Source organism: Phocoena sinus, chromosome 15, assembly GCF_008692025.1.
Source record: "Phocoena sinus isolate mPhoSin1 chromosome 15, mPhoSin1.pri, whole genome shotgun sequence".
In the NCBI taxonomy this organism is placed as follows: Eukaryota; Metazoa; Chordata; class Mammalia; order Artiodactyla; family Phocoenidae; genus Phocoena; species Phocoena sinus.
In genome coordinates this window covers 60,763,991-60,789,700 of record NC_045777.1, presented here as the reverse complement: position 1 = coordinate 60,789,700, position 25,710 = coordinate 60,763,991, and the positions used below count along the sequence as shown (strand labels likewise).

General features: G+C 40.7%; 1 protein-coding gene across 1 annotated transcript in view; it reads right to left on the bottom strand.

The window, feature by feature from the left end:
- Positions 1 to 25,710, bottom strand: part of SHISA9 (shisa family member 9) — a 292,672-nt gene that overhangs the window by 22,128 nt on the left and 244,834 nt on the right. The window contains exon 3 of the mRNA XM_032606481.1: positions 3,147 to 3,302. Coding sequence (XP_032462372.1) covers positions 3,147 to 3,302 — 156 coding nt within the window. The remainder of the gene's footprint in view (positions 1 to 3,146; positions 3,303 to 25,710) is intronic.

Below are 25,710 nucleotides of genomic sequence, written 5' to 3'. Positions count from 1 at the left end.
AAAACAAGATTTTTTTTTAAATTACATAGTCCAAAGGCGATATTTGATGCTTGTGTTCTCTGGTGTTCTGCTGAGACCCATTTTCCCAAATAGCTCTACATGGTTGAAATGGCAGGTGGGGGGTGGGAAAAGTTAAAGAAAGGAAAAAAGGGAAGGACTTTTGAAATGAATAAAAATGGTAGCTCAAAAAAAAGAAAAGACCCCTTCATGGTGCTACATGCTGGGGATACATCGATGAAAGGGACGGACTTGGTGCCTCAGTGGGACCTACAATCAAGGGACACCAGATTAAATGTCTGCAGGATGGATGAAAGCGTTGAACAAACAATCATTCAACTTCATCACTCCTTCTTGTACAGAGTACAGTGAGGTTTAGCCTCTTACATCTCCCTAGTGTATATTAACATTTTACAATAACTGGCCAATGAACTCCTTGGGAACAGAGACCGTTCTGTAGTCACATGCTATATAGGACCAGATGTTACATTCCCAAATCCCTGAATTATAGAAAGAAAGGAGCTCTCTTTAAACATGAATGAGTGTGATTTCAACAAGCAAACAACAAAAATAAAATTAAATAAATAAAATAAAAATTAAATCAAATCAAATCAAATTAAATTAAATAGATGGGAAGTCTTGTTTGGGAAGAATTTATCTCAGGAACTACCAATAATTCCCACCCTTTTCTCCCCAGAGTTGGTAGTGAATGAAGGAGACACATTTAATGGTCCACGGGTATTCTAATGACTAGAATGAGTAGAACTGTTTAATTTTCCAATTTTAAAATTAGAATGGAGCTTGGAAACTAGAGAGTTCAGGTTCTTCGTTTTTTCACACAAAGAAGCTGAGGTCAGGGGTTTTGGTGACCAACCCACTCGATGTTCTGAATATTAAAGTCTCCAAGAGAACACTGATTTTCCAGAGGTATTTTTGAACTTGGCAGTTAACACTAAAGGCTGTCCAAGTCTCCCCTTATTTACTGAATTGAAATTTTTAGAAAATGAGTCTGGTTATCAGAGACTGCAGAGCTTTCCACAGCAAACCATTTTTTAAACAACTTCTCTACTGGGTGGTAATGATTTTGTTAATGAAATGCATTTCATCATTCACAGCACAGTCACGTTATGCCTTAATAGAGAACCCTTGAAATAATGTTTATTATGGGATTTGCATTTCATTTGGGCAGGCAGACTCTGGACTCCTGGGTAACCCATCGGGTCATGCATTCGCTCAGTCTGCCCCTCACTGGACCTCACAGGACCAGTGACTCAGATAAAGCTTGTGAACTCCCGTAATAGTCAGAAAAGAAGGACCAAGAAGAAGAGGGGCACATCAACCATAGCCAGGATTGAAGAGGGTACCCCAAGTGAGACCCTTCAGAGTTTTTAGAAGATATAGGGGTGCTCCCTTCCAACTAAGCTATTCTTTGATTCTTGTCAAAGACAAGCTCATTCCTTCATTCAACAAACATCTCAGGAGTCCCGGCTTTGTGGAAGAAAGTGTTACTCAAGGAGTGTCAAATAAACTTTCAGACTGCAAGTTTAATTCCAAATGCAATGCAAACATTTGCTATACCAAGAAGCCCTGAGTCAATGCTGGACAGAATCAAGGAATTCTGTTGGAAGATCCATTTATGATTTACCCAAAGAGCTATTGGGTGTTGAGGGGGAAGGAAACACTGGGCCTAAGTTGAAGAAATGAGTTGTTTTGGGTAATAGGACCAGTTCAAAAAGAAAAAGCCGTCTGGGTGGATTTTTTTAATGCAAAACAAGAATCAAGTATAACAGCAGATGCTCTTCATCACCTAAGTGCAAGGCTCAGAAAGGGAGGTGGGCCACTGAATAGTGCATGAAGGCTTCTGCAGTTACATTGGCACAGATGCCCTGACTCTTTCTCTCCTAGGCAACAGCTCCCTTCCCTTCCTAGTAACATCTGAGTTTATCTGAACACGTTTAGGATGTATGTGCTCTGCAAACACACAATACGGAATAGAAGAAATCTGTGGTCATGGGTGTAGATGAGGGTTGAGGTGGGTGGAGAAATTCAACAGGAAACGTGGGAGATTACTATGTAAAGTCTTACGAGGCTTGGAATTTAGGCAGCACAACCTGTGCCCTCAGAATTATAAGCACCCCTCAAACCCTCTTCAAACGGTTCCATTTGGAAATTGTGGGAGATTGAGGAATATGAATTCCTAAAGATGGACTTCTGGTTCAAACGCTAAGCTCCAAGTATGTGTCTGGCCCTCTGTTGGGCACCAACATGCTTGTTTTATGAATCTGATGTCTGTAGACCGTGGTTCCGACAGCAGCCTAGACATGTGATCATGTCTGTGCTTTGGTTTCTGTCCTGAGTTTGTAACAAAATTAGGATATTTCATACTGGAATGGATCAGCACATGTCTCCTGTCCCATCTCCAATGAGGAGCTTGGCAGTGGGGAGAGGAAATAGGATGAGAAGCTGATTATAAAAGAAGGCATGGGGTCTGGGAGTCTTCTGCCCGCCCCAAAGCTTGACTTTGCTGTGGGTGCTGCTTCCATCCTATAGAACGGGGCCATGAGTCATTTGTTGAGGAGCCTGGGTCACCGTCAGACTCCCTCATGTACAAATTGGGGGAATGGACTGAACCCCAACCCACCCAGGGCTGTGGGAAGGGAGCAGCAGGAGCACAGGCTCTGCAGCGATAAAATCACAAGTTCAAGCTGCTTGATCGGGAGCAAGTTAAATTAGCCTCCCCGAGTCTCAGTTTTCCTAATCTGAAAATTGGGGCAATACTTATGCCTTCCTCTTTGGAGTGCTATGAGAAAATAAGACAGTGTCTATAAAAGGGCCAATGCAATGTCTGGCACTTGATAAGAACTCAGGTAATAGGAGCTCCAGGCTCCCCCCCACCCCCCAACACCAGAAATGTTTACATCTGGAAATTTTGAAAGATAGATAGATGATGGATGGATAGATAGATGATACATAGATAGTAGATGGATAGATAGATGATGGATGATAGACAATGGATGATAGATAGATACATAGATAGGTGATAGATAAGAAAGATAGAAAAAGGAGTAGAAAAAAAAGTAGGGGATAAGGAAATCTAGAAGGAACAGAAAAGTACAGGAGAGAGAGAGAAGAAACAAAACAGCACTTACCGACAGCCTTCAAGGAGGCGTACTTGTTGAGCTCTTTGCCAGGCGGCTGCTGTTCGTAGGGGTTGGAGATCTGGCCCAGACTGGGGTAGGAATGTGGATGGCCCATCTGCTGGAGCAAAGGGGAGGTGGGCACTGCGTTGTTCATCTGGGTGGTGTCTAGAAGTGAAGAGAACAGACGGAGATGGTCACCAATGGGGCAGGACCTTCTACCCACTCCCACCATGGCCGCATCCCTTGAGACCAAAACTCCATGCCCTTTGGGGACACAAGAGGGAGGCAGCCGAGGATGGGCAGGTATATCGGCAACAACCAACTCTGCATTGGAGAGCAGCCGAGGATGGATGGGTAAAGAGCAAAGGATTCCCCTAGAACACTTCCATCTCCCCCCAAATTAACATAAGGTCTTATCACTGCGGGGACTACTTTTATCAAAGCAATATACATATAAAAAGATGACCAGCTTCAATAACAGTCAAGGAAATGCAAGTCAGGACAACGGGAGGCCACTCCCTTGCCAAGAGATAGGCAAAAATTAAAAGGACTGAAGGACGCCAATCTAGCAAAGATGTTGGAAACTGGACAGTCTCATAAACTCATGGTGGACATATGATTTGCTGTATCTGCAGAAAGGAATCTGGCAGCGTGTATGGAAATTTAAAATGCATGTGTATGTTGACCAAATAAAACCACTTCTAGGGATGGAGCCTTCAGCCTACAAGCAACAGAATGTGAGGATATTTGTTCAGAGCTGTTCTTTGCACCATGGTTTGTAAAGTGAAAAATAAAAACCACACAGAAACAACCTGAACTCCTATCAATGTAGGAATGCTTAAATTATTGTACATCTGTATTAGGTACATAATATATACATACATATGATGGGCTATCATTCAGCTGTTAAAAAAGAGTTAAAAATCAGTTAACTATACATGTCAGACTGGAGAGTTTCTTATGGTTTATATTGTTAAGGCAAAAAAAGCAAATGTCAAAGTAATGTGCATAACAGGGCATTTGGTTTAAAGAAAAGAAAATCTGTGCATATTTTTGTGTGCTGTGGTTTGCAAAGACTGAAAAAAATAGGTAAAAACACACAAAATGAATATTGGCTACTTAGAGGGACTGGAATTTATGGGGAAAAAGGTTCAAGAAGTTTTCTCTCAGGAATTATTCTTTGAGCTGTTAAGGGTTTCTGTCTTCACCCTGAGAACAACGGGATGGACGGACTGAAGGCAAGAGTGAAATGGGAGTCACGGAGTCCAGGTGAGAGAATTATGGCTCAGTTTCAGGCAGGAAGCAAGGGTTCCCTCCATCTTCATGAAGCACATCTGGAGATCCAGATCAACATGGCAGTAGTTGCTAGCAGTGCCTTGAAAGATCCCCTTTACCAGCATGTGCACCCATTTCCCAGCCACTGTGTCAGTTGCTCAGAACTCACAGGTGCCCCTAACATCCAAAAAATTGTTCTTGGCTGACGGGAGCCACCATCCTGGGCTTAATCTGCTTAATGTCCCTCATCCTCAACACCCAGGGTGGGTGACAGCCAATGCCCAGCTGACACTAAGGTACTAAGACCAGCCCTTGCCTCAAGGTGGGGATAACTTTATAGAGCAAGGCGGGCTCCAGAGCTCCCATGGGTTGAGACAAGTTTAGAGCAGGGGTCAGCAAGCTTTTTCTGGAAAGGGCCAGAATGTAAATAGCTTAGGCTTTGCAGGCCATCCAGTCCAGAGATGACTCGACTCTGCCCTTGTAGCAAGAAAGCTGACATAGACATTATGTCAGTGTGGCTGTGTGCCAATAAAACTTTATTTACCAAAATAGGTGGCAGCTGAATTTGGTCCACGGGCCATAGTTTGACAACCCCTGGTCTAGACATTATCTGAAACTAAGATCCCCATCCCTGTGTGGCTCCTTTATCTTTCCTATTTTGTTTCCCTCACAACCTTAGAGAGGTGTGTGTGTTTTACTCCCTCAGAGTCTCATACACCTGAACCCCTCTCTCAAGCACTACTGCTTCTAGGCAATTCAACCCATGACATATAGAATAAGTTTGGCTTTAGAAACCAATACACTCGAACGGAAAGAAGCAGGGTTACCACAGCTGAGACACAGAGATAAGGAGAGTATTTTTATCACTGCACATGCATGGGCCATCCCACAAGCCCAACTGTCTAATGGGAATATCGCCAAACAGAAGCCAAGTCGCCCAGCCGCTGGCCAGCATCTGAGGAGGCGGGCATGTCTCTCTGCCATGATAACTTTTTGGCTGGGATTCAGCTGGGGCAGAAGAGTCCTAAGATTAATGAAGTCATGGTGGAAATGTTGTCTCATGTAAATTACAGCTCCCCCTGTAGCCTGGACCCCACATCCTCTGACATTTTCCTCTCCAGAGCAACCTGCTGGGGAGGTCTGTCTTGCTTCCCCTGGGCATGTCAGGCCAGACATGCTTGTGCCCAAATGTTGGTGTAATAGGAAGTGATTTACTGTAAGTTCTCATTGTTTGCTGCTCTGTGGGTTTTTTTCCCCAACACACACACACACACACACACACACACACACACACAAACACACACAAACACACACATATTTTAGTGGACAGCTACTATTTTGTGTATTCAGAAGTACCAGTTCCAGGCACTCTGCTTCATCCCCATTTGACTCATGTGATGAGCTGCCAATCACTGTAACTCTCTTAGTTTGGGTTTTCCCAGAAGTCACTGAGATAAGGACTCAAGTACAAACATATTTGGGAGGTGAAGTCAGGCAATACTGCAGACAAGGGGTGAGGGGGCGAGATGGGAAAGAGAAAGAGGCAGATAGAGTGCAATGCCCAGCAAGGGGCAACTGTGGAGAACGGGAGTTTAATCCCACTCTGGCATTCTGGTAAATGGCGTTGACTGCATGTCTCAGAATTCTGTCAGCCCATGGGCAAGTGAGCCCCTGAGTATTTATGTGCCAGCTCCCATCAGTCGTTGTTTGAGGGCTGCTTCTGGGAGACAGTAACTCCTCAGCACTTGTAACGTACATGTTCATGGACAGAGTGAGCTCTGGTGGCCAGAAAAAATCTTACTCAGAGATGTAAGTAAGAGCTGGCAGTTGGAAATTAGGCCGGTAACTCACCCTTCTGGTCGCACAGTGAACATGTGATCCAAGTCAGACCAATCACAACACCTCCTTCTCCTCACAGTGATTGGGCCAGAAGTGAGCATGTGATCTAGGCTGGGCCAATCCGAGTCCTTCCCTGAATTTTTTCTATTGGGAAGCTTTGGAGTCAAGGAGACAGGAGGCCATGAATTCAAATGAGTTTTTACCTACCATGTGAAGAAAATCTTTCTTCACTGTGAAAGAATAAGGGAAGAAGCAGAGGAGATAGGGAAGTCCCTTTCTGAATAAGCTAGTGTGCTTTGGGTTTAATGTCACGTGCAATGTAAGTTCTGACTAGTGCAATTGTTGTCCAGAATCCCTCTGGGAGGCTGGAACTGACCAGAAGGGAGGCTTCCCATGGGGCCTGCAGAGTGCACCAAGGTGGAACCGGCATTAGCCCTGGATTTTCTACAGAGCTTCAGTAGAAATTTCAAACAGTAAATTGACTGAGTAGTGCATAAAGAATGCCCAAGGACTTTCGTAAGTTAATTAACTAATATCTTAATGGCAGGTATTTTTTTTTTTTTTCTGGAAATAGACCCTTAACTAGTTACAGAGCTGACACCACCTAAGCCCATCATCCAGTGGGAGCCCTTACTCCCATCTCTTTGCTCCCTCGGTCCCAGATCCCATCCACTATTTTCAAACTCTGTTTCCAGTCCTGCCAGGGGAAATGCTAAACACTTCATTAAAGAATTATATTCTTAAACAGAATACTCCATTATAAAGCATTTGCTTTTGGATGATTTCTCCCAAGTCCTGAGCTAACTCAGGGGCAGCGAGTAGTTACTTAATGCAAGTGGGTAGGACTGAGATGGCCCAACAAAGTGATCCATCACAAAGGAAAATGAGGCTGCCCCAGAGTCACATTCCTACTTTCACATTCAGAACAACAGGAAGCAAATTTCTGGCAGTTTTAGATAGTCATTTTTTGCTAGCTTCCAGGCGTTGATTATTCAGAAATACTGAAATCCAGGCTCAGGGCAGCAATCAAGAATTATTAAACAGACATTGGCGACTGGGTTTCTTAAATGTTATTTTCATTTTACAGAGCAGGAGGATGGACCAGCCCTGGCAACCCAGTTTTTCTGTGAGTTTTCCACACATAATATCCAGCTAAGGAGGACAAACAAAAGAGTAGATGGGAGGTAAGCTCAGGTTGGCATCCAAGAAAAATAGAATAGGGTGAGTGAAGAGAGAACAGTAGGTTATAATGTGCAAATCCTGACCTTGTCAACTGAGAGAAGAAGCATAAAGATAGGAAATAACTATTTGAATGTATGTATGTATGTAGAATGTATATATGTCCATGCACGTGTACGTATTTATATACATATGTACACAAATATATAATATAATGTATATTATTTAATATATATTTTATATATTATACATACACTAAGTATATATATTATGCAAAAGAAATTATATATATAATTTATGTATTATATATTATACATTTTATAATGTTTTATGTATTATGTAATATAGTAGGTATTTGTATATGTACACACTTATTTAATTATATATTATCAATTTTATATATTAAATATACTAAGTAAATATACTATGCAAAAGAAATTATGTGTATACATAATTTATATATTTATTATATATATTTTATATATAAATTATATATATGTGTGTGTGTGTATGTATATATATATAATTTCTTTTGCATAGCCATGACCATAGAGGGAATCCAGTAGGACCAGCCGTGTCCTGCTCCCAGCAGTATGGCTTCACTTCTAGATACACCTCAGCCCCAGAGATATCTTATCCACCTCACCTCTGTAGAAAGGTACTTTCTACCCAAGGTCACAAGAAAACTTTCCCTGCCTCATTACAATTTTGCAACTCCTTCTGATCCTCAGAAATAACTGACAAGGACTTGCTGTTCTGGGATGTTCCGTCAAGACCCTCAGTCAGCAAACAAGAAGTTGATAACGTCCCCATGTTCCCCTTCCGAAGACAGAAAATGGGCCTCACATATTTGACAATCATTTTCAAAGAAAGTTAAAATACACGTACTCTATATAGAAGTATCTGGCAGACTTACAGCAAGGTAACCACCATGTAAGTACTGTTATGATGTGGTATATCTTAGTTACTAAACAGACTAATGAATGCAACCCAGATAGGGTCATTAAGGTAAAAATGCTCAATTACAAACCCCGGGATGATGCTCTAGTTTTCTCAGAGCAAAAGAGGCAGATACCAACTATTACAAACTAGACCAGTCTGGTTCATCTTGGAGGAAAGGCAACAATAGTAAGTTTTTCAAGGCATATCACAAGGAAGAACTGCACAGAAAGGCACAAGATGGTCAAAGAGTGCTGTCCTGTGGAGCATATATTATGTGCCAGCCACTTGGTAATGAACTTTTCATGCACTATCTCCTTAAATCCTCATATCAATCCTGTGAAGTAATGATACAGGAACAATATATCTTTTAAGTAATTTTTTATTGTAGAACAGTTTTAGATTTACAGAAATACTGCAAAGATAGCACAGAGAGTTCCAATATACATACCCTGGACCCAGCTTCCCCAATAGGGTACATTTGTTACAATTAATAAACCAAGACTGACATATAACTATTAACTAAAACCCATACTTTATTCAGGTTTCCTTAGTTTTTGCCTAATGTCCTTTTACTGTTCTAGAATCTCATCCAGGTAGCACATTAAATTTAGTCATCATGTTTCTTTAGGTATCTCTTGGCTGTGAATTTCTCAGACTTTTCCTTATTCTGATGACTTTGACAGTTCTGAAGAGTTCTGGTCAAGTATTTTGTAGAATGTCCCTCAACTGGAATTTGTCTGATGTTTTTCTCATGACTAGACTGCAGTTATGGGTTTGGGGGAGGAAAACCATACAGATCAGGTGACATTCTCATCGCAACATATCAAGGATACATTCTATGATGACATCATTATTGATGTCATAAATATCAATATTGCTGCCTGAGGCAGTGTTTCTCAAAGCTCTCCACTGTAAAGTTACTCTATTTTTCTCTCTTTCCACACCATTCTCTTTGGAAGGAAGTCACTATACATAACCCACACTTAAGGAGTGGGAAGTTATGCTCTACCCCTCTGAGTACAGTGTCTACATAAATTATTTGGAATTGTTCTTCATAGCAGATTTGTCTCTTCTTCCCCATTTAATTATTCACTCAAATATATATCATATATATATATATATGATATATATTAGTGTGGACACATGGATATGTATTTTCTACTTTGGATTATAATCCAATACTATTTTATTTTGTTTTTTCACTCAAATTTCCCCAGGTTTGGCCAATGGAATCTCTTTCAGTTGGCTTTTACATTCCCCCCTGCCCTTTCTTTGTAGAACTTTCTTACTTTCTAGCAATGCAAGATGCTCCAGGTTCATCTTGTTTATTTCCTATCCCATCCTAGAATCCATTTCTCCAAGGACCCTGGTTCCCTTTCTTGGAGAATGGTGTTAGAAACCAAAATCTGGGTGCCAAATGTGCTCACGGCTTCTAGTCCCTCTCAGTTGACTGAGTAAGGAAATCTATGTGTGTATACTGACTCATACAGATATACATATCTATAAATATTTATATATGTAACCGTCTGGGTCTGTATTAAGCTTAACATGAATTCATCCTGATATCTCCAACTCTAATCCATTATCACATGGATCAGTCTAGCCTTCTCCCCTTGCTCACTTATAACCTTTCACCCCAACAATGAGAAGCCTGACTCCCATCCTCCACCATCCACTTACTTAGTTGTTTAATTCCAGTATACATGTCTAGCAATATCAGAATTGTTAACCCACAGCCCTATGGGAAAACAACTGTGCCAACTAGACTGCAGTCTTAAGGATAATGTATTTTTCAAATTATTAGTGTGCTTTTGTCTTTTGTCTTCCTGAGTATATGAGGTTTACCTCAGATGGCCCATGGCATCCATATACCTAGGTAAAGCTAGGAAATTAGGATTTATTAAAGAAGGAACACAAAGAAAAATGGTGACGATATTGATTAATGATAAAGAAGGTGAAAACACAGTTATATACATAATAAACAGAGAGGTATTATTATTTCATATACAAACTAATGTACTATTCCAAGAGTCCCTATGAGATACTATTACTAACCCCATTTTGCACAGAGAGGTTTTGTGATTTACCCAAAGTTACACCACTCATAAGTGGCAGAACCATGCTTTGGACCTGGCAGTCTGACTCTGGAATCTATGCTCTTAGGCACTTCCTTACTCCCTCTAAAGGAGCTAAATGCAAATTTCTGACATTCAAAAAATGACTGTGCAGCAAGAAAATAATAAAAATTTTAAGTCACAATACTGACTTTGGAAGGTATCTTTGGCATATTAAGGACCAGTCTTGGTTGGCAAGACCACAGAAGTTTTTGGCAAGGGTGGACCAGCGAGGAAAGCGATGGGAAGGCTCTGATTCTAGGAAATTGTGAGAATGAAAGACAAGAGAGAAATAAGGGGGCCTAAGATCATGTCTCTCAACTTTCCCCTTTTGGTCTTCAGACCCAGGTGAAGGAGAAGAATGATGGATGAGTTGAGGGTGATGCTGAGGGCAAAGACCTCTTGTCCCACTCCACTGTTTGGGATTTTGGCAGAAACTCATGGTGAAGAAGCTCTGAGCTACCAGGGGGTAGCTGAGCCTGTTAAGAAATAATGAAGTATAAAAAACTAAACCTAGAGTTACCATATGATCCAGCAATCCCACTCCTAAGCATATATCTGAAAAAGATGAAAACTCTAATTCAAGGAGATGTTCAGCACTATTTACAATAGCCAAGACATGGAATCAACCTAAGTGTCCATTGACAGACGAATGAAAAAAGAAAATGTGGTACACATATACAATGGAATATTACTCAGCCATAAAAAAGAATGAAATAATGCCATTTGCAGCAACATGGATGGATCTAGAGATTATCATACTAAGTGAAGTAAGTCAGACAGAGAAAGACAAATATCATGTGATATCACTTATGTGTGGAATATTTTTAAATGACACAAATAAACATATACAAAACAGAAACAGACTCACAGACATAGAAAACAAATTCATGGTTACCAAAGGGGGAAGGGGGGGAGGGTTAAATTAGAAGTTTGGGACTAACAGATACATACTACTGTACATAAAAGAGATAAAAAACAAGGACCTACTGTATAGCACAGGGAACTATATTCAGTATTTTGTAATAACCTACAATGGAAAAGAATCTGAAAAAGTATATATATATAAACTGAATGACTTTTCTGTACACCTGAAACACTGTAAATCAACTATACTTCAATAAATAAATAAAGTACCAAAAAGAAAGAAAAAGAAAAAGAAATAAAGTGGTATGGTCTGAGTACAAGATTGTCTGGTTGGAGTTCTTCAATGACTCTCATGTACCAGAAGGGCTGAGAGCAGGGGTCCTGCTACAGAACTTGTCGGTGTGGGGCAACGAGTCTCATACAGTGGCATCGAGTGAGTTTCCTTCCACTTTCTTTTATACTTTCTCTCCCAAGTAGATGGTTAACAGAGCCCAGCTCAGACGAAAGTCAAATACTCAGAAAGGCCAAATAGAAAAGCACATTAACCACGTGAAAAATGTACCCCTGTTTCTCTAAGTATTACAATCCTATTTTACAGATCAGGAAACAGAAGCTCAGAGGGGTTGTGGTGTTTGTCCGAAGTCACACAGCATGTTAGTAACCACCTGGATTTGATCCCAGGTTTGTCTAATGGCAAAATTGGTGTTTCCTCCACTAAGCTAGGCTGCCTTTAGCATGGACCAGGCTCAGCATTAAGCCTCCCCTATGAAGAGAGACTCTTCTGTCTTGAGTATCTTTCCTTGTAAAACTTCTCACTTGAGTAAATGAGTAAACCGCTGGCCTTTTTGTTTCCTCTTTTATCCAGAGAATAGAACTTACTACTGTATCTAGGGAACAAGCTGGGCTCGCCCATGCTGAGAATCCCCTACTGCCTTGTGGAACCCACCTGTGCTCTGACCTCTCCCACTCGGCTCATCCATCTATTCCTCCTCATATATTTGGGTGTCTACGGCGTGCCAGGCATTGTGTTTGGTGGACAAGTTCTAGCTCTTACACTGCTTACTAACTAGAGGAGCTCATAACATTTTTCTAAAGCTTTTTTCACACTTGAGAAGTACCACATTTCTGCCTGGCCCCCAAGGCCATATTGATCCTGCCCAGGGTCCTTCTTCACCCCTACTCTTTCCAACACACTCTCTGTGCCCCGTCATGCAGCCTCAGCAGACTCTCTCCACAGACCACACCATCCAGAACAACATAATGAAAGAAGAACGGAGTTTTGAGTCAGTCAGCTCTGCATTCAAATTCTGGCTCTTCCATTTCCCAACAGCAGCTTTGGGAGGTGTTATACAACTGACTCTGTGAGTCTCAGTCTTCTCAATTCGAAATTGAGGACCAGAACATAAACCCTCTCAGGGTTCACTGTGAGGTTTAGAGACTGCACGTATACCATGCTCAGCATACACGTGAAACATAGTAAGCATCCAACACAGTGTAGCTAAAGCTTTATGGCTTCCAATAGTCAGGGAAACCAAGACAACGTGATGACTGGCCATGAGAAGAGGGTGTTAGGTTTCCCTAAGGCGCTCTCTGGGCTCAGAATTCTTGGACACATTCCAGATTATTCAGTTATCTCAGAACTGGACAAATGAGAGAGAATAAAAGGAGATATTCCTGTGGGAACCAATTGCACTGGTAATTCTCTTAACGACAAAGAAGAGAATAGACATTCAGAAATTGTAACAGAGCTCTGGCTTTTAGCTCTGTTTTCCTTTCTATCCTATCCAAACCTTTACATCCAGCATCCTTTTTAAGAGAAAACCTGAAAATTATAGTTTGAAACATCATGTAGATTTTTCTCTGGTCACAAGCAAGCAAAAAAAAGAATCAGATCAAACTCAAAATTACCCTGAACTTGTCAAAAGAGAACATAGCAGGCTAGCCTCTAACCAGAAAAGGTTGATGTAAACAGAGAATTAAATTCATATTATTGAATCTTGGTGGCAGAGGGTTCAGAGGGAATTTGTGATAGAGAAAAAATGAACATATATCATTGGAAAACCTTTGGCCAATTGGGCATGTGTGTTACCCAAGGGTTTATATTTTTAAGCATGCAAAAAAATTTTTTTTAACTTTGAGCATCTAGGATGTGAACATTTTGAAACCGGAGTTGTTAAACAAATATTTATTTAATGTTCACTTCTGGTCATCTTGTGTGCAGACTCTGAGGGACAGAGATTCACTTCAAATCTGAGGTTGTGCTCCAAGGAGATGCAAGCCTAGGATAGGAGGCAGATCAAGAACAACACAGGTGAGAAGGAGGAGAGTTAAAATCAGCATGGTTAGTACTATGATACAGCAAAACACAGAGTTCTGTGAAAGCCCAAGGGAGGGGGTAGCTAACCCAGGTTTAGAAGGTACTTTTTGAAAAATACTCTCAAAGACAGTAACAAGAAGAGGACTTTTTAATTTGAAGTAGCATTGTGTCTGCTCAAGAAACTACAGTTTATTGGCATCACTTCTGAAATAGGACATCTCTAAGGTGGCTGAACTCACCATTGATGGCTCAGCATCATCATTAGAATATCAGAGGTGGTTGTTTTATGCTCCAAGCAGCCACTTCCCCAGAAGTCAACCTGATGAGCTAGTGTAATGATGGATGTTTGTCCCTTCACCCAGGACAAACACCCATCATTACACTACTTCATAAAATTGACAGGTAAATGGATAAAGAAGATTATATATATATATATATATATATATGTATATATATATATGGTGGTGTGTGTATTTATATAACACACACACACACACACCACACACACATAGGAGTTTGGGATTAACATATACACACTACTATATATAAAATAGTTAAGCAAGGACCTACTGTATAGCCCAGGGAACTATATTCAATATCTTACAATAACCAATAATTGAAAAGCATCTGAAAAAGAATATATATATATGTATAACTGAATCATTTTGCTGTACACCTGAAACTAACACATTATAAATCAACTATACTTCAATTTTTTTAAAAGGTTAAAAAATAAATTTAAAAACAATTTTTTAAAAAGATTAAATGAGGTCATATGGGTGGGCCCTACTCCATTATGACTGGTGTCCTTATAAGAAAAGAACATTTGGACACAGAGATGCACAGGCAGAGGAAAGACCATGTGAGGACATGGCAAGAAGGCAGCCATCGGCAAGCCAAGGAGAGAGGCCTCAGAAGAAATCCAAACATGCTGACACCTCGATCTTGGACTTCCAGCCTCCAGAACTGTGATAAAATTAATTTCTGTTGTTAAAAAAAAGAGCCCCCAAATGGAAAGGTTGTTTCATTTCTGCTCCTTCTTCTCCTCCCTCTGTGTCCTCCTCCTCCTAATTCCACTGATTTAAGTTTTCTTTTCTCCCCCATCATGGTCAGTCTGTTTCATCAGCTGCACAGTGAGTAGCAGCCAGCTGTCTTGGACTTTATTGTTTCTAGTCCTAACGTGTTGTGGGATTTGAAACGCGATACCCAAGCTTATTAGGATAAATTGTAAAGTAACCACTAGCCGCATATCAAAATAGTATTTCTTCTGAAAAATGCTCTCCTTTTTTTCCTACATATTTCCCAAGCTATCTCTGAATCATCTTCCCCGTCTCTGCTTAAACATCATGTCCTCCAGGGGACCTCCCCAACCCCATCCTATCCTAGTTACCACTGGAGCTCTCTGTATTCACTCGCTAGGGCTGCCATAACAAAGCACCACAAACCCCGAGGGCTTGAACAACAGAAATGTATCATCTCCCATACAGTGCAATATTACTCAGCCATAAAAAAGAATGGAATCATGCCATTTGCAGCAACATGGAGGGACCTAGAGATTATCATACTAAGCATAGTGAGTCAGGAAAACAAATACAACATGATATCGCTTATACGTAGAATCTAAAACACTACACAAATTAACATATCTACGAAACAGAAACAGACTCACAGACATAGAGAACAGACTTGTGGTTGCCAAGGGGAGGGGGGTCGAGGAGGGAAGGACTGGGAGTTTGGGATTAGCAGATGCAAACTATTATATGTAGGATGGATAAACAACAAGGTCCTACTGTATGGCACTGAATAACTTTGCTGTACAGCAGAAATTAACACAACATTGTAAATCAACTATACTTCAATAAAATTTTTAAAAAAGAAATGTATCATCTCCCAGTTCTGAGGGCTAGAGGTCTGAGATCAAGGTGTCAGCAGAGTTGGTTCCTTCTGAGTATGGTGAGGGAGAATGTTTCACCCCTCTTGCCTAGCTTCCAGAGGTTGTGCTGGCAATCATTGGTGTTCCTTGGCTCCCAGATGCATCACTTTGATCTCTGCCTTCATCTTCACGTGGTGTTTTCCCTGTGTGCATGTCTGTGTCCAAATTTCCCGTTTTTATAGGACGCCAGTCATATTGGATTAAAGGTCCACGCTGCTCTACTGTGATCTCATCTGAACTCATTACATCTGTAATGATCCTCTTCCTAAAAAGGGTCACATTCTGAGGTACTGAGGGCTAGGACTTCAGCGTATCAGTTTAGGGGAGGGAGGACACAATTTGATTAGTGACACCCCCTTTCCTTCCTTTCTTTATCCACATGAATACACTGATTTATTTTCAATGCCTGTTTTCCCACACTTCTGAGGTCAGTGAATACAGTCACCTCCTCCACCCCTCCATTTCCAATGCCTATCCTAGCTCTTTGCACGGAACTGAATTCTAATACAGGAAAGGATGAGGGAAAAAAAGAACGATTTTCAGGGACCTGCTATGTGACAAGCAGCGTACAAGGTGTTTTACCTAAAAGTCAACTATTTGTCTAAGAAAAATGCATTGAATGTACTGGCTTAGCAACAGCCATTTTAGCTGCTCTGAAATTTGTTTTTGCTTTTTGGAGTGCATATGCAGTGGATAGGTGTTTTGTTTGTGGACCATTTGATGCCTGGACAGCAAATGACAGCAACAACAAAGTAAAGCAATATAACAGATGAGAAAACTGGGCTCAGTTTAACCAAACACTATGGATGCTACACTGCTCAGGTGTGCATCCTTCAGGTGATAACGAAGGACATATGCCCCACGGATGGAGGATGAAGGATGTTCTACACCAAGTCTCTAGTAAAGGCAATTCCACACAGGGGTTAAAGGATCCACCAGCCAGTCCCACTTCAGGGGCTGTTAGAGGAATTTTCCAGCGTGCACCAAAAAGACCTTTGGCTCATGCTGTGGTGGAAGATGCAGAAAGCCAATGTATGTGGCATGATACTCTTTGACTCCCCTATCACCCACGCATTTTGTCTACTCAAGAGCCCACTTGATTGGGGTGCAAACCTCCCCTACTTAGGGCCTGTCACAAAGAATATAAGTGACTGGTTATGAAATTCACAGTAATGGATGCTACCATCTTTCTCCCTCTTTTCCAGATCTTCTAAAGTCTCCTAAAATCACCTCCTCTCTCACTCAAAATGCCAATCCCTCCTCTTGAAAAATATTTTAGAGCAAAATGAGATTATGGAGAGAGAATAGATCATTTAGAGACAGAAGACTTGGATTCAAATGCTGCTCTAGCAATGTATCAGCTGTGAGGCCTTAATCAAATTAATTGACCTCTGGCACCTCTGTTTCATTGCATATGAAATGGGGGAAATGGGAAACTAAGTATTAAATTACTGAATGCAACACACATGCCAACAAAAGAATTAAAACCAGGATCTCGAAGCGGTGTTTGCATACCCATGTACCTAGCAGCACTCTTCACAATACCCAGGATGTGGAAGAATACACGTGTTCAACAAAGGATGAATGGATTTGAAAATGTGGTATATTCGTTCACTGGAATATTATTCAGCTTTAAAAAGGAAGGAAATTCTGGGACTTCCCTGGTATTCCAGTGGGAAAGAGTCCGTGCTCCCGATGCAGGGGGTCCGGGTTCAATACCTGGTCGGGCAACTAGATCTCACATGCGTGCCTCAACTAAAGAGTTCGTATGCTGCAACTAAGAAGTCCACATGGGACTTCCCTGATGGCACAGTGGTTAAGAATATGCCTGCCAATGCAGGGGACACGGGTTCCAGCCCTGGTCCGGGAAGATCCCACATGCCACAGAGCAACTAAGCCCATGTGCCACAACTACTGAAGCCCAAGTGCCTAAAGCCCGTGCTCCGCAACAAGAGAACCAGCGCAATGAGAAGTCCGTGCACCACAACAAAGAGTAGCCCCCGCTCACCGCAACTAGAGAAAGTCCGCGTGCCAGCAATAAAGACCCAACATAGCCAGAAAAATAAAATAAAATTAATTTTTAAAAATAAATAAAAAGTTTAAAAGGTTTAGAAAAAGAAGTCCGCATGCCGCAACTAAAAGATCTTGTGTGCCACAACTAAGACCTGGCACAGCCAAAATAAATAAATAAATAAAATATTATTTAAAAAGGGAAGGAAATTCCAATCCATGCTACAACATGGATGAACCTTGAGGACATTATGCTAAGTGAAGCCAGTTACAAAAAGACACATACTATAGGAAGCACCTAGAGTAGTCAAGTTCATAAAGACAGAAAGTCGAATAGTGGCTGCCAGGAGCTGGGGAGAGGAGGGAATCAGGAGTCAGTGTTTGATGGGTATCAGAGTTTTCAATTTTGTAAGATGAAAAATTTACAGAGATGGATGGTGGTGATGGTTGGCCAACAATGTGAATATAAATTACACAACTGAACTATACACTTTGAAATGGTTAAGGCGGTAAATTTTATGTTATGCATTCTTTACCACAATTTGGGAAAAAACCACACATGCCAACTATTTTACCCACAACATCCTTCAAAATACCCAAACCCATGGCATAAGTTAGGCATTATCATCTGCTTATTTTGCAGAAGAGAAAAACCGATGCAAAGGGAGGCTTTGGTCAAGGTCACAAGGAAAGAGACAAAGTCCAGCTCTATCCAAAGCCAGTGCTTCTATCTGTATACTAAGTGATTCTCTATGACAGAGCTCAGAATGCGATAAAACAAGATATATCCTGAACACACTCACCTTAGTGCTTGACACACATGAGAGCCTGTAATGTTAGATCCTTTCCCCCATGACATTTCCATTTTTTAAAAATTTAAGCCCTTAGAAAAACAACCTAGCCATTTTCTTCTCTGAGAATGTTCATGGTGGTTATTTTTTTTCTTTATTTATTTTATTTATTTATTTCTGGCTGCATTATTATCCCAATGTAGCCAGAAATAAATAAATAAAAGAAATTTAATTTAATGAAAGAAATTTATTTCTTCACTGCTGCACACGGGCTTTCTCTAGCTGCAGCAAGCGGGGGGCTACTCTTTGTTGCGGTGCGCGGGCTTCTCGTTGCAGTGGCTTCTCTTGTTGTGGGGCACGGGCTCTAGAGCACAGGCTCAGTAGTTGTGGTGCACGGGCTTAGTTGCTCCGCGGCATGTGGGATCTTCCTGGACCAGGGCTCGAACCCGTTTCCCCTGCATTGGCAGGCGGATTCTCAACTACTGTGCCACCAGGGAAGTCCAGGTGGTGATTGTCGAATAAACCAAATCCTTTCTAATTACAGGTTGAGCAAATTCATTCACTTATGAAATAATCACCGTGTGCCATTCCTAGGCCAGGCATCTTTCTGGGTACTGCAGAAAGAGAATTGGATAAGACTCACTCCAGCCTTTGAGAAGCTCAGTTCAATGGGGTGAACGGACAGGCAAACAACTTCCCTATAACACATGTGATTACAATACTAAGTGGAATAGGTCAGAAAGAGAAAGACAAACATCATATGGTATCACTTATATGTGGGATCTTTAAAAATGATACAAATGAATTTATTTACAAAACTCACAGACATAGAAAACAAACTTATGGCTACCAAAGGGGAAAGGGGGGATTAACTGAGAATTTGGGATTAACAGATACAAAGCACTATATATAAAACAGATAACAACAAGGACCTATAAGGACCGACTGTGTAGCACAGGGAACTATATTTGATATCTTGCGATAACCTATAATGGAAAAATAATCTGAAAAGAATATATATATATATTATATAACTGAATCAGTTTGCTGTACACCTGAAGCACTCTGTAAATCAACTATACTTCAATTAAAAAAAAAAACTAGGCTTGTCATACTAAGTGAAGTAAGTCAGAGAAAGACAAATATCATATGATATCGCTTATATGTGGAATCCAAAAAAGGGTACAAATGAACTTATCCACAAAGCAGAAATAGAGTTACAGATGTAGAAAACAAACTTATGGTTACCACAGGGTAAGGGGGGGAGGGATAAATTGGGAGATTGGGATTGACATATACACACCACTGTATATAAAATAGATAACTAATAAGGACCTGTTGTATCAAACAGGGAACTCTACTCAATACTCTGTAATAATCTGTATGGGGAAAGAAGCTAAAAAAAAGAGTTGATGTATATATATATGTATAACTGATTCACTTTGCTGTACAGCAGAAACTAACACAACATCGTAAATAAACTATACTCCCAAAGAAATTAAAAAGAAAAAAAAAAGTAGGCACAGAAGTCAGAGGCTTTGTCTGTTTCAAGATGGGACATAACTTATAGTAATCCCTCCGAATTCCTAAAAACGACTGTCAAATATAAAAATAAACTTTAAAAATGCAAAATGATATCACCATGAGCTATCATGACGTATCTATGAGTGGCAAAAAAAACCCCAAAATTTAAAAATCTGACAATTCCAGGTCCTGGTGAGGACATGGGACAACTGAAACTCTCGTACCTTCTTGGTACATTGTAAATGTCCAGACCCAATGGCCTCTTAGAACTGTATGTCATAGGTTCCTGGGCAATCTAAGTTAAGAAACTAAGTTAACCAGAGGTCATTTTGCCTTATAGACTCGGGATATTTTCATAATTGCCTGATACCTCTCTAGCATTACAAATCCATCAATGTCCTAGGCCAACATCAACCCAAAGAAAGAGACCTAAACAAACATTTCACGTCTTGTTCCATCAGTCCCATCCTGCTCCCAACACAACATTTTAAGGCCCATATTCTTCCGCCAGGGAGAAGTAAGAGAGGGAGGTTTTGGCTATGACCCTTCCTCTTTACATTAAGAGGATTCTGTTCCCATCCAATGGCCTTGTCTCATCCTTCAATTTTCCAACTGGACCATGGATTCTCGGATATCCACACTGAACCTAAAAATTATTAATTCACAGAATTAATAATTCTATGAATTATTAATTCATAGAATAACTAGCAGAGAACGGTCTCTTTCCCCAGCCCCATCCTCATTCCCAGAGGATGATCCTCACTGGAGCCAACGCCAGGAGCCTTACTTATTTAACAGGATTTTCCTTCAATTACTTGAGAAGGAAAGGAGGAGGAAGGTGCTTGGGCGTGAATCTTGGTTCTGCCTTTCTTCTTTTTTTAATTCAAATAAAATTTTAATGATTTCAGTTCAATACGACTGAAAATGTAGTGTATTAAAGGGCATTTTCTACTAAATTTCAAATACAGGTTGTGGGCCATTTCTGAGCAGGAGTGTCATATCCTACTGAGTATTCAACTTATTAACTAAGGTGATTGACATGGTAGGAGGTGGGGAAGAACAATGATCAGCTCATAGAATTTGGCTAAGAAAGGAAACGAAGAAAAACAATGCAAATAATAATTAAAATAGCTACAGATATTAGTAAAATAAAAATACAATCCCAAATATCCATCTCTTAAATTACCAGAAAAAAATTACAGGTAAAGTTACAGCAAATACAGTCCTCACAGATTTGGGTAACTTTATTTGCATTTAATAGTGATTTTTAAGCCCTATAGCCAATGAAACCATTTTAAAAAGCACTATGAGGACTGGAAATTTAGATGTCTATACACAAACCACCTTTAAGATCATTTTCTTTTGAAAATATTCTCTACTGAACAGTAGACCCAAAAAGGCGGGGGGGGGGGGGAACCATCAATCACATTTACATTGCAGCTGGGGCGGCACTAATATCTTTGGCTGATCTTATTCTTAGTGTCCCATATAAATAAAAAGACCAAAAACTTTACAGTTCAGCTTGATGAAATAAAAAGAAAGGCAATTCACATTATTTATAATTTCACATATACAATGCTGTGTTACTAAGCAATGAACACTTTCATAAAAAGATTTATTCCACACTTCTATGCAAATATCCACAGGTATTTTCTAATCGTGAGATAATTCTACAATGCTAGTTAGTATTAAACTGTATCAAATGCAAACAGACCAGTGACTTGACTTGAGATGACATTTTTAACAACTATAAATTTAAACACCACTGCATTCTTGTTTCTTCTGTTGTTGAACCACCCTTGTACCCTGCCCCCCCCCCCCCCCTTTAAGGACAATAAGTTTATGTTGCACGTTCTGGTTAAGCAGAGACTTCAGAACCACTGAACTTGAAACTTATCCCCTAGGGATGCAGGTGAGATGCCCAAGGACTATGGCTTTGCGAAGACAACACCTTGAGTTTGGCCAGCAATCAGAGACAACTCTTCTGTGTGTAGTGATAAGAGATCCGAGTGACATCAGTTCTACTTTTTGTGCAGCCTGTGATTCTGATGGGGACTGGCAGATCTGTACCTCTGCCTACTAGGACCACCCTCCCAGGAGGCCATCGACAAGGGGATCTAGGTGACCTGTTGACGGAGATCCGTCTATCCTGTTATGTTTGCTACTGGTTACAAATTCTATATTCTGTTCAATTAGTCAGACTAAAGTTTTTCACTGTGTTTGTTTGGCAAAACGAATTAAACAGAAAGTAAGGTTTAAAAAAAAATACAATATTGAGTAAATTTCTTAACATCTCTGATTCTGTTTCCTTGCTATAAAATAGTGATAATCATTGTATCTGTCTTACAGTGGTGTTGGAAGGGCAAAACAAGATAAGGGTTGTAAAGATGTTTATGCCTAGCACATAGGTGGCACTCAATAGATATTAGGGAGTTGCTGTTATTGTCATGGAAATATCTGGCCACTCAAAAGCCTCCAATGTCAACAAATGAGATAGGAATTAGGTTTGTTTCAATTCTCAGACCCCCTTATAATCAATATCAGGCCTTTCTAGAATGACTGATATTACTGAATAGGGCAGCAAAAACACCCAGTTGGCTGAGAAATTGGACCTGGAAATAGATCAAGCTAGCATATTGTCTGGACACCACATTAGCATCTTCTGCTTCTGGGTACTACTGCTAAGCCCAAACGTGGCTTCTCTCTAAGGCCTTGTAGACCCATGGCTGGAAGCCGGGTTCCCTATTCCATGTTTCCCAGGTCTCTAGCCCAGACAGAGCATGGGGGTGGGGAGTTGTCTGCGTTGCTGGAGATGGGGAGGACTCTCCTGGCATCTTAGAGCTAGATGACTCTGTCAAATAGCCAAGTGGTTAAATGAGGGCTGTAAATGAGGCTCATCTGTCAGTCGTGGGCGAGCACCAGCTCCATCTGCTGTGTCAGAAGCCTGGGGAGTGAGTGGAGGAAGCAACTTATAAAGCAGGAGGCCCAAGATGGGAGGCAGGAGCACCCTCAGGAGACGATAGAATTGCGTACCTTGAAGACTCCCCCAGTCCCTTCAAAAGTTTTATAGATAAAAAACAAACAGGGCTTTCCTGGTGGCGCAGTGGTTGCGAGTCCGCCTGCCAATGCAGGGGACACGGGTTCTTGCCCCGGTCCGGGAAGATCCCATATGCCGTGGAGCGGCTGGGCCCGTGAGCCATGGCCGCTGAGCCTGCGCGTCCGGAGTCTGTGCTCCGCAACGGGAGAGGCCACAACAGTGAGAGGCCCGCGTACCGCAAAAAAAAAAAAAAAGACCTAAAAGAGGGGGTGGGCTTGGCCATGGTCACTCAGTTAATGTGCATGATGAGTACCAGGATGAGAGTCAACTCTCCAGAATTCCAGAACGCTTCTCTCTTCACACAGACACATCTGACTCAACTTACACCTAACCCGTGGGTGGAGGAGATGCTCTGAGCAACATGAGAATAAAACATCCCAGTTCTCTTCATATGCTTGCATCTGTTCTTCAAGTTCAAGTACCTGTTCCTCTCTATAGAACCTCAGAATAGATGTGATCACATTCATTCATTCATTCAATAGATATTTTTGAAGAACCTCTATGTACAAGGCATCATCCCAAGCATTGGGAGTGCATCGATGAAAAAACAGACCTAGTTCCTATTTCTGGGAGCTCATAATCTAGTGGGCAAGACAGATTTTAGGCAAAAAGAAAATCATATGAATATATATATACACACACACACACAAATTATGCCAGTTTTTGTAAAGAAAAAGTATTGGGCACTAGTTGTTCCTAATTCACATGTTGTGGGATATTATGAAGACTTGACTGCTATGTTTCCCCTCACCCCACACTTCTTCTTATACAGTGACCCTTCTTCATTGGGCAGATGGCCACAGGGCATCCAGAGTCTTGATGGAGAGTTTGAAGGAAGGAATCAGACAACAAAAGAGTCCAATTCCAGATTTTTGAGCTTCAAAACACAGCATTGATATGGACAAACATTTGCTAAGCTAGTATTTTATTTTATTTCTGGCCCAGAAGATATGAGGAATTCTGGGTTACAGGGACAAAAGTTAGATAAGAGAGCAACTGAGTCACCTGTTAGTGTGTATTCTCTGAGGTGGGGCTCTGTATGATGCTCAAAGAAACAGGCAGAAACAAAATACAGATCTCTCCAGTTCTCAGATCCCCAAGCACATCTGAGAGTTTGGCCCTGGATCAGAGATATTCCCAGCTGATAAGCTGAGCAGGGAAAAGGAAATGCAGAGAGAATCAAGCTTTCCCCAGTCAGCAAATGAGGAGGCTCCCCAGCCCTGGGTCCTCCAAGATTAAAGGCTGGCAAGCAATCTATAATTGGAGTCGTATGTCCTCCGCAGCCTTAGGGTAACCACATGGCTGAATAACTCCAAGTCAACATCATGGCTTAGCTATTGTCTCAACAACAGATTAAAAGCAGAAAGAAGAGAAGCGATGTGGGTGATCTGAGAGCTGAAGCCCTAGAAGGCCATTATCTGTCTTAAGCTTCAGCCCACCCTACCACCCACTCCTCCATGTGAGGTTATAATACAATAAGCTTGCAATTATATTTTACTTGTGAAAAAAATAGTGGTGAGTCAAAAGCCAGCTCACAGATGTAACTGGAACCACTAGTTATGTAAGTGGGAGGGGGCTAAGTCTTGGGCTGAATGCAGACTCCCCAGTGTGGGTCCATGTTCTTGGGTCTGTCTGGCTGCTCTGGACCTAGTCTCCCAGGAGCACTTGGCCCTGGCTGGTTAAGACTACCAGACACAAGAAAGGTAGTGGTTAAGATCTGGGTTCTGAAGGGAGACTATGGGACTTTGGATAGACCTCAGGGTCTGGACCAAGAGGCACAGCAGCATCACAGCATGGACCATATGACCAGAGACTGAAGAAGGAAATGGACACCTCTACAGATGTAAGAATGGATGTTTCAGATCAGCCAAGAACCAGACTGAGTGATGTATCCATCAGTAGAAACCACTGTAGACACATAATCACCAGAGACCAAACCTGTCCCCTAAATACGCCTGAACACTATGCCACCCCCCTCTGAATTTAGCTGCAATCTTGGGGACCAGGGTGAAGGCAAAATACATTAAGTAAGGAAATGTTAATTGACATATGTAAGTTTTTAACATCAGACAGAATAAGAACATAAAACAGAATTAAGCTAAGTTATAAATATAAGTATATATGTAAATATAAGTGTATATTATATACACATATGTGTGTGTATATTTATATCTTATATGTTTACATATTTATGTATAATATATACATAAGTATTCATATGTATATATGTAAAAACATAAAGTGTAAATATAATTATATAATTAATATATATGTACATATATAATACACAATTATATTTATATAATACTTTATATTTCTAATTTATAAAATTATTATAGATAATAAACATGTTTATTATATAAATATATAAAGTATATTTATATAAATGTATATATTTTATAATTATATTTATATACTACTTTATATTTTTACATATATACTTACTTATATTTATGTATATATATTTACATTTTCAGAGAGAGAGAGAGAAAATTAACCTCAGTTCAAATCCCAGTTATGTCACTTTATAGCTCTATAACTTTGAGCCCAATGAGCTGCTCTCTTGGTTGGTTTCCTTACATGTGACATTCTAACTAGAGTGATCCTAACCCCCTCCATCCACCCTTAGAACCATATTGATCTCTTTTTTTATTATCAGTGATAAAGAGGAGACTACTGGCCTGC